This window comes from Aptenodytes forsteri, unplaced genomic scaffold (assembly GCF_000699145.1).
Source record: "Aptenodytes forsteri isolate BGI_AS27 unplaced genomic scaffold, ASM69914v1 Scaffold309, whole genome shotgun sequence".
Lineage (NCBI taxonomy): Eukaryota > Metazoa > Chordata > Aves > Sphenisciformes > Spheniscidae > Aptenodytes > Aptenodytes forsteri.
In genome coordinates this window covers 732,418-742,321 of record NW_008795857.1, presented here as the reverse complement: position 1 = coordinate 742,321, position 9,904 = coordinate 732,418, and the positions used below count along the sequence as shown (strand labels likewise).

The 9,904-nt window shown below is 45.4% G+C and overlaps 1 protein-coding gene across 1 annotated transcript in view; it reads right to left on the bottom strand.

The window, feature by feature from the left end:
• Positions 1–8,919: 8,919 nt before the first annotated feature.
• SUPT7L (SPT7-like STAGA complex gamma subunit) overlaps positions 8,920–9,904 on the bottom strand; it is a 14,529-nt gene continuing 13,544 nt past the window's right edge. The window contains exon 4 of the mRNA XM_009283737.2: positions 8,920–9,217. Coding sequence (XP_009282012.1) covers positions 8,955–9,217 — 263 coding nt within the window. The 3' untranslated portion in view covers positions 8,920–8,954. The remainder of the gene's footprint in view (positions 9,218–9,904) is intronic.

The window sequence follows — 9,904 nt, the reverse complement described above, 5'->3', positions numbered from 1 at the left end:
CCCGGCACCGAGGTCAGGCTGACAGGCCTGTAGTTCCCCGGATCCTCCTTCCAACCCTTCTTGTGGATGGGCGTCACATTGGCAAGCCAGGCATCTTTAATCCCCACTTGCTTCAGGAGTATGCGGTAGGACCAAGCCATTAGTTAATACCTTTTCAAGGGGTGATTCTAATTATAAGATAGGTATCTTACAAGGTATCTTATTAGATGCCCTATAAGGGGAAGTACATTAATTCATTATGGAAGTACATTTTGCACCCAACTCAGGAAGAACACAGCTTATCAAAACTGAGCATGCAAACAGAATTGCAAGGCACGGAGGGAGGAGGAAAAGAAGTCAGTGCTGAGGGCTGTAGAGCTCCCACTGATCTGTTGTGCAAAGCTCATTTTTTAAAGACTGGAAATGAGTGCAGGAAGGTCTCTGAGCTTTAGGCTAGAGGATCTGAACACATGAAGGAGAGTGTCTTTTTATTCATTTAATTTCTCTGGTTTCTTTGAAGTTGTGGTGGAAGATTTTGATATACTGAGATGTAACTGGTTTGCTCACTCTTTTCCACAGAAAAATCCATTCAGTAGATAAACAATTGTATTTTATCCTACCTGCCGGTTTAAAAATACACTGTATTATAGGGCATCTGTGGTTAATAGGGCTGTGACATCTCAGCCATATCAGACAAATTTAATTCAGATACCACAATATAAATTCAACCACTTTGCTTTCAATGTGACCATCAAAGAAGCTGGGAAGTGGATGTGCACCTTTGTTTCTTTAGGGAGTATGAGGAAGTCTCAGAAGATGGGTTTAGATACTAAAGCTTTTTAGATTAGAATTGTTTCATGTCATTTTCTTTAGGCATTAAGAGCTACCAGCAATTGGCTTCCTTGCTTCTTTTCTTTACTAGAGAAATCCAGGACTGCTGTACAATAGAAGAGTTTGTATCGACTCAAATAATAGCAAAATTATGGTATTACAAGAGTCAAGAGAATGACAATGGGGGAAGATGGAAAGTGTTAAACTGGTCTGGTTATATTCATTTAAGTCCATTCACTGCTGGGCATTGTAGATGAACTGTTTTTAGTAAACGTTCAGCGTCGCTATCTTCAAAGGACCTGCAGCAGCAGCAGCCACGTCACGTTTACCGAGCACACTAAATTTCCTCCAGCAAGATCAGGAACACCAAAACCAACATTGTGGCTGCTCCGTGCTCGGAAAATGTAATGAAAAGAAAAAAAAAAAAAAAAAAAGGCCTGCTTTTCGTGTTTGTTTGTTTACATTAGTATTGGCAAACACTATCATGTTTCCAGCCTTTCCCCAAATTCTCTGAAATTGATACCCAGAAAGGGTAAGCTTCTGTAATTCACAAAATCTTTCATAGGGTTACCCTTTAACAAATGCCAGCTCTGGCAGAGCAGGGCAACACAGACCCCAGAGCATGCTCCATGCCCGGCCCAGGCTGCCGCAGCGACCCCCCGCCTGATCTCCTACTGTGCGAGTCCTGCCTCTCCCTCTCCTTCAGCCTGGAGGCATCAGGGATGGAGGAGTTTTATGCCGGAGCTGGCACCCTTCCATGCTGGGCCACTAGTTTGTGCAGCAGCAACAAGATGGAGCAGCTGAGAAGAGCCATCAGCATTTACACCAGAGACAAGAGGTTCATTTCTCACCAACCTCCACAGCTTCTCAGAGGAACATAAAGTCATTAGCACTCGCTCTGCACTAACAACAGCCCAGATTATCTCAGCATATGACCTGAAAATCCATGTTTTCCCTACAATCCAGTAACCCACCTCTCCCGTGCCTCCCAGTCAGATGGACTCCATGGGCAAGGGGACAGCTTAGCCCAGAGGACTGTATAACGCTCTTAACAAAAGGATAGAGGGTCACCTCCCCAAAGTCACATCACAACCAAACTTGCCCTTTTTAGAGAGCATCCTTCCTTCAAAGCATATCCAAGTTCCAACTTCCTTTCCTCCAACAAAAAAAAAGAAAACTTTGACTAAAATGAAGGTAAATAATCTTATCGGATTTTTTTTCACTTGGAGAAAAAAGTTGCTTCCTAAGTTTGCTTTGCAATCCGAGATGGGCAGCAACAGTGTGCCACGAGAAGCTGGGCAGCGAGGGCATGGAAACGCCGGCAGGAGCTCGAGAGGAGAATGAGTGATGTGGGTCAAGGGAGGGATGGAGGCAAACCTAGGTGAAAAGCCAGGGTTGGCACAGGGTGAGCGGAGGCAGCAGGACGCTTGGATGGGGCACGAAGCTCAGAGTGAGGCACAGCTATAGGGACAGTCTGGGCTCAGAGGCAGCAGCCCAGATTTGAGGGAAAAGCACACAGATTGGATGCCAGGGCCCTGACAGACACCAGAAGCAAAGAAGACCCCTCATGACACCCAAGCCTTTCATCCAGCTCACTGTCGGGGCCCCGCTGCCTATTGCAATGACACCCCACACACACCCCGGCGCAAGGGCATGCGCAGCCCAGGCACAGAAGTGATGCAGCCACGACTTCCAAGCCGATTCCCAAGGGGAAGGGCTGGTCCAGGAGCAGGGGCTGCTTCTGGCCCACCAGGCCTGGAGGGAAAGACCCACGAGCTCTGCAAACCGCTGAGCATCAGCGCAAAAGGGGTGACTGCCCCACGACCCCCCCACCACGGATCTCCCAGCCCCACTCTCCCCACTGCTGGGCGCCGAGCCCACCCCAAAGGAGTTTTCATCATAACTCATAATGAGGTCATCTTCTTTCACACAAACGTTTCCATAGCAACAAAGAGGCGATTCTAATCTCCAATATAAAAGACACAGCAAAAATGACATGGTTTGGGGCTTTTTTGGGGAGGGGAGAGGCTGATGGTGCAGCTGCAAGCAGCCCTCCCTGGGCTGCAGCATCCCCCCAGCCGGCAGCCCCCTGTCAGTGGCTTGCGGCCAGCACCACCACGCGGCCACAGCCGCCCCCAGCCCTGCAGACCACGGCCCCCACCGGCCCCAAACCGCATCCACAGCAGGGCAGGGGGCAAGAGTCACGGGCACAGCGAGCCCACGAGCCAGTGCTGGGAGGCAGGGTCCCCCCACTGAGATCATCTGTCATCAAGGCTCCCGGCAGCCTGCGCATTCAAGGCTGACGCAGCACAGGCACTTCAGTTGTTGGAGCAGAGGGAGGTAGAACTGGGATGCAAGTGGGCTCGGGCTTTAATCTGGGGTGCAATCCGAATGGGTGATTGCTGTCCTCCCAGCCCTGCCAGGGAAGTGGAAAGCACAGCCCCAGACTCGCCCGCGGACTGGGAAATTAATTCAGTAGTATAGGCTTCAGAGGACAGCAGTCCTGTGGGCAGACTGCTCTCAGGTACAGGGGTGATGGGAAGCACTATGGTTATTATACCCTCTCTCCTGGCAAGCAACACAGGCCTAGATCCTAATTCATGGTGCACGATTTGCAATTGCTTAGTAGGGCTATCAAGCATCAAACATCCTCCCTCAGCTCTACTGTGACAGGCAGAGCAGAGAGCAAAATACGCTGTGCTTCATTCACTGCAGTCTAACGCACTCCCTGAGAAAAAAGGAGTAAATAGAGCAAGTAGACCAGCACATAAAAGAGCAAAGCACAAGGCTTGGAGCAGGGCTCCTAGGTAGTCTGGTAATATAAGTAGTAGAAGTAAATATAAGTAGTTGCTTCAGAAGTAGCACTTGCTTATGCTAGATGAATACCAACACTAACACTGTTGGTCTAATATCACTTCTGGGGCTCACTAGCACTGGCACACGTGAAAAAGATGACTTCCATTTTCTCTGGCCACATCCTCGAATAACATCTCTTGTCTCCCTAGTTGTGACATTAACACTGATATCACCTCGGTACCTTATTCAGGCCTGCAAAAGGTCTCCAGATCCCACGTAACGGTAGACAGAACCCCAAGACTGGCCTGTGCATTCACAGCACCATTCTTCAAAACAAACAAAAAAAATCCACACAACACCTGTAGGATTTTTATTTCTGAATAATTTTTTAAGTTTATTTTCTCAGAAATTACAAAGAAACTCTCTCCAGGAGAGCAAGGAAAAAAAGAACCCTGAAATATTGCCAAGCAATTTTGTTCCATATAAACACAAGCAAAGTTACATATTTCATTCACATGCATGTACAAAAACATTTTAAGTATAACATCCTTCACACATAACGTGCATTAGTCTCAGAATTGAGCACATAATCAGATTGGCCTCACCTACCCTACCTAATCTTATTTCCCTGTTTTCTTTTTAAATTGTAAATTTCTATGCAGGAAACATCTCTTTTTCTGCACAGCATTATGCATACTCAAATTAGCATGGATGGTCTTGGAATTAAATCACTAGGTAGCACAGTCTGACATACGGCTGTATACTGAAGTTGTTACACTGCCATTTATGCAGTGAACTTTGTTGGATAGCAGGCAAAACTCTTCAAAAGGAATAAAAAGGTACTGCTAGAAGGAAAAAGGAATATGATACACAGCACTCTCTCAACTACAATCCTGTATGATTCCCATGCAAAACACTTCAAAAGCCAAGTAATTCACAGACCTTGCTCTCCAAATTGATACCAAAGTTCCCACCAATTTCAATCATGGCAAAATAAATCACTACAGACATCAATGCTACTGGATATGGATGTGGTCAATACTCAATATTCCAATCTGCCATCCACCCACCTTTTGAAAGAGAAGGGCGAAAGATGAAAGAACCAACAAAACAGCAGACTACTGAAGCAGGTGGGTCGGCAGAGCGCTTTAGCAGCGATCAGCAAAAAACAACAACTGCGAGAGCACAGCTTCATTCCAACCCACTGCATAATCTCACTGTGGCTTAAAATTTGGGGATTACATGGTCAGTGAAGTCCTCGCTAGTTGCCCAAGGCTGCACTAACACCTAGCAAAATCTTATTTGATTCATCAAAAGAGCATATTGTCGGTAGCTGACTTAGTGAGCTAGATTTGAAATTTCACTATTTCATACATGATGAACACCACTGTAAATCTAAGGACTGTAAAGGTTCAGAGGGGAAGGGCTCACTCAGAAGGTAAAGCTTCCACATGCATAAAAGGAAATGTCCACACAAATGTCAGAAGCAACACTCAGCATAATGGGGGAACAGGAGGTACAGATTTTACTCTGCCATCATTTTTAAATGTACAAGCGATGACGATGCATTTCTCATCTCTGCATAAACATGCATCCCAAAGAGAATCAATAACACTTCTCTCTCACACTGCAATGACACAGCTGAATCAAAGGAGGGTGAATTTCCACTGTATTTAAATATATTTTAAACACTCAGGCTTGGCTTGTTGCATAGTGTGTGTTACAGGGTGAAATGGGTGTGGAAAAGGGATGTGAAATAAAAAAACCACAATTAAAAGTAAGACAGAACATCTGTACGTGAGCAATATAAAGAAAGCACTTAAAATTGACGCTTAGGAGGTTTAACCAAAGCCCAGGAGAACACTAGATTTTCATTTTTAGCCCACTTGAAATCTTGCAAATGAGCAAGCGATGCTGGCAGCAGTCACTCTGTCCTCTAGCTCCGGAAAATATTGCGAGGGACTTTGTACAGGTGTCCCGGCCTCAAGAATACTTTACTAGAACAGTTTGGCAAAGCATCTATGGAGAAAGGCCCAATGACAGGTGTTCTCACAGTATCAAAGACACAAGGGCCAAATCAGGCTGAGCCTCGAGGCCCCAGCCTAGTACATTCTGTGTGTTGTGGAAAACACTGGATCTGCTGGTTTAGGTAAGATGGGCAGTCTGCTTTTAGCCCCGTACTACCATTTGAATGGCAAGCTCTACTAAATGTGTAGAAAAGAAAAAGCATCGGCCCAGCAGGAGGAAGTCTCCTCTGATTCCCATACAGGAAGGGCTAAAGTCAGATCACTTAACTCAGAAAACGACGATGTGGATGTCTTCAGCTGAGGTAGTCCAGTTGAACTCACTTTATGGGCACACAAAGGAAAAATAGACATTTCTAAAAATGCCATTCATCTGACCTGCTTTTACTTCAAGGCCAGATGAACGGTGACCTAAGAATGACTATTTCTCTTCAGCTGCAAATGGGGCCGAGAGGAACAAATTTAGATGCAGACATATAAAGCCGAATGAGAAGATACCGCCCCAAATGCCTTCCTTGTACCTGGGCAGTTGAACAGCACACTTGTGCTGTACTTCTTCATGATAAGCGATTTTGCTTAAAACCAGTATCATATAGGTCTGTAACATTGCAGTGTCCATCTAAGCATTCTCCAGCCAGCAACAGTCCTACTGAAATGGAAGAAAAGCTCACGACTCTCACAAAACTCTCTGAATGATCACAGTGCCTTTTTTGAATAGTAACTAAATCTCAAACACACTTCTAAGAGGCAAATACTACTGTTCTTTTTTTACAGCTGAGAAAACAGGGACATTGCATCTTGCCTAATGGTGGCTCAGAGGGAATCAAAATAAAGATTTCCTGATACACTGGTACGCTCTTCTACTACTGACCAGGCTTCAAATAGCTAGAATTTACCCCCCAGGAGAAACCTTTAAAAATGTGATGGACAATTTTAACTCCAATGTCCATTAAAGCCTGTGGTCACACATTCTTATTAGACATTGAGGAATTTTATGTTTGTCTTCCACTTCTATAAAGTGGAAGAGAAATACAGTAAGGAAAAAAGAATTAAGGCTAGGCATGTTATACAGAAACAAAAATACTATGCCTGGAGCTCATTCTTTCAAAAGATAAACTTGCAATTGCAAGGACAAATGGGAGGTTTGGTAAATCTCCCTCAAACATCCCAATGGGTTACAGGTATAAAGCCAGTTTAAGTGGCTGTTCGTTCTTGATTCATGTTCATTCTAGCTTTTTCAAGAGAGATACCTACTGAATCAAGTTAAAGACTGAGTTGATCAACTGAGAATTGTGCAGAACAAAAAAAATGCCATCAGTCAGCTGAGCCATAAAAGCAAGCAGCAAAATAGATTCTGTTTCAGTCTAAGTTGTCAAGATAACAACTTTGAATACAAAACCTCAGCCAGCCTGAAGTTGCTGCACTCAATCCAATGAGAGCAAAGGAAAAGTTTGCATTGCCAGTACTGGCTCACACCAATAGTAAAAGCTGCTTCATTCTCTCCAGAGAACCACACCAACTTCCCTGACTAGATGATTAAGAAATCAACTAGGGAAGAAGCTCTGCTGGGCTTGTTTCCAAGACCAAGGAAGAATTGGTGGAGAATGTGAAGGCCTTGGCTGCAGCAGACATGGAACTGTGGCATTTAAAATCCTGAAAAACACGTACAAGACAGAGTCCTGGACCTTCAGGACAACATATTTTGGTTTATTCAAGGAATGTCTTGGCAGGATCTCATGAGGGACTGCCCTGGCCTCCCAAAGGGGCCCAGGTGTGCTGCCTTATCTTCAAAGACAGCTTTCTCAAAGTAGAACAACAGTCCTTTCTGATGAGCAGAAAGTAAAGCAGGCATGGCAGAAGGCCAGCACAGGTGATGAAGGAACTCCTGACTGAGCTCAAACACAAAAGAAAAAGTATGGGCTGGGCAGCAGGGATATAGAGACACAGCCCAAGCATGCAGGGACAGTTAGGAAAGCCAAAGCTCAGCCGGAGTCGAAACCGGTAAGAAATGTGAAGAAGGGCTTATTTAAGTACACTGGAAGCAAAAGAAAGGTTAAAGAAAACATGGGTTTACTGTTCAACAATGCAGGCAATCTGGTGACAAAGGACACTCTTTTACTTTGAGGCTGACGTACTCAACACCTTTTTTTGCCCATTTTCACTGATAAGGTCTGCCTTCAGGCCTGCCAGGTCCCTGGGTCCTCTAGCAGAGTGTGTGGGAATAAAGCATTACCTACTGCAGAGGAAGATCGAGTTAGCAAGAACTTAAGCCAATTGGACATACATAAGTCCATGGAACCAGACAGGATGCATCTGAAGGCACTGAAGGAGCTGGCTGATGGCACTGTGAGGCCACTCTACAGCACCTTTGCTAGGTCATCATCATCATCAGCGACAGCTCCCCAACCAGTGAAACACCCTGACTTAAGACTGTCTTGTTGCCCGCAACAGTCAGCAAGCGTGTAGCCAGCACATCAAGGGAAATTATTATTTCTCTCTATCTAGCACTCATGAGACCATATCTGGAGGATTGCATCCACTTTTGTGCTCCCCCTTACAAGAAGGGCACTGCAGCAATTTCAGTGGAAGGCCACAAAGCTGGTTGGGGGCTGGAGCACAGGATGTACAAGGAGAGGCTCAGGGAGCCTGGTTTCTTCACACTGAAGAAGAGAAAAGGCTAAATAGAGATCTCACTGTATACAATCACTTAATGCACGGGTTAGAGAAGGCAGTCAGACTCTTCTCGGAGATGAACAGTGACAGAACGAGAGGCAATGAACACAAGTTGGAACATGGGAAATTCCGACCAGATGCAAGAATATATTTTTTCTTATTATGAGGGTAGTCAAATATGGGAAAATGTTGCCCAAAGAGGTCTGGCATCACCATCCTTGGAGATACTCAAAACTCAAATGGACAAGGCCCTGAGCAACCTGCTCTAGTTGGCTGTGCTTCAAGCAGGGGGCTGGACTAGAAACATCAAGAGGTCCCTTCAACCCAAATTATTCAATGATTCTATGACTTAGCAAATCTCCTCACAACTACTTTCCACTGGTAACTTCCTCATTTATCTGCCAAAGCAAGCCACGCCACCATCAAATACATAGGGTGATCTTCAATTTCATGAGTCAGGATGAAGTACAGAAGCCAGCAAAGAGAGGAGCTGAAGTGCACGACATACCAAACCTCTCATAATGATTTTATGCAAGGTCCCTCATACACCGGGGCCAGCCCTGTTTATGAATCATAGCCATCACAGTACTCTCTTAGTTTGTTCCAAGTCTATTACATACCATCAGAACTAAATAAAAAGACTGTCTTTTTTCACATCTTCTTCATCTTTTTCTTGCAGCGCTGGTTGAAGACAGGCGAGGATCCCATCAGACTGTCAGCAGAATGAGAACCGTAGCTGCTCTCAGAGCCATTGGGGCTCTGTGGCATCCCAGCTTCGCTCATGCCTGACATCGGTTCCTCAAAGACATCGCTGCCTAGGACCGCATGGCCATGTACATTAGCCTCCTCATTTTCCTGTGGCTCCATTTTTACCTGTGCTAAGTTCCAGAGTGGGGAAGCATTCACCTCAGCCCCTAGAGAAAGAAAAAGCACACAGTAGTAACTGAGTAAAAAGACAAATTACAAACAGCATGCAGATGCAAGGGACATCAGCACTGGTAAAGAAGGAGCAAAAGCAAAGCTACAGGTGAACTAGGCTGGGGGGAAAACAAACAAAACACACCAAGCATTGTGAAACAATAAATAAAAAAATCTGTTGGTGCTTTTTTTTAATAGCCCAGTAATTGCCACTCTAAAAAATACGATGCTATCCTTTCACAGCAATCCTCCATGTGGTTTTCTCTGTGAGAAACAACTTAAAGAGCCTACATCGCTCTCCAGAAGGAGTGTCTCAGCAGCAATGAGTACACCAACAGCACATGGACTAGACGCTGCATAAGCAGGACTTAGAGGCAGTCCAGAAGTTGTTCATGATGATGAGGTCCTTGCAATGTCAGCAACCTCCTTTAAGCTGTCAGACATACTGGACTTCTGCAAGGGCAGTGAAGCGAGAGGGCAGAGGAGTAGGTAGATGAACAGTCTCAAATACCACTTCCAGCACTGAAATGCAGGGATATCAGAGCTGCAGCCAGCCACCCGACTGCCTGCCTCCTTGTACTCAACACCCACAGGTCTCATCCCATCCTTCAGCAGAACAGAAAGAAACCCTCTTGGCTCAACCTTGCAGTCACCCTGCTGGAAAATAGCTCCCCCCACACTGC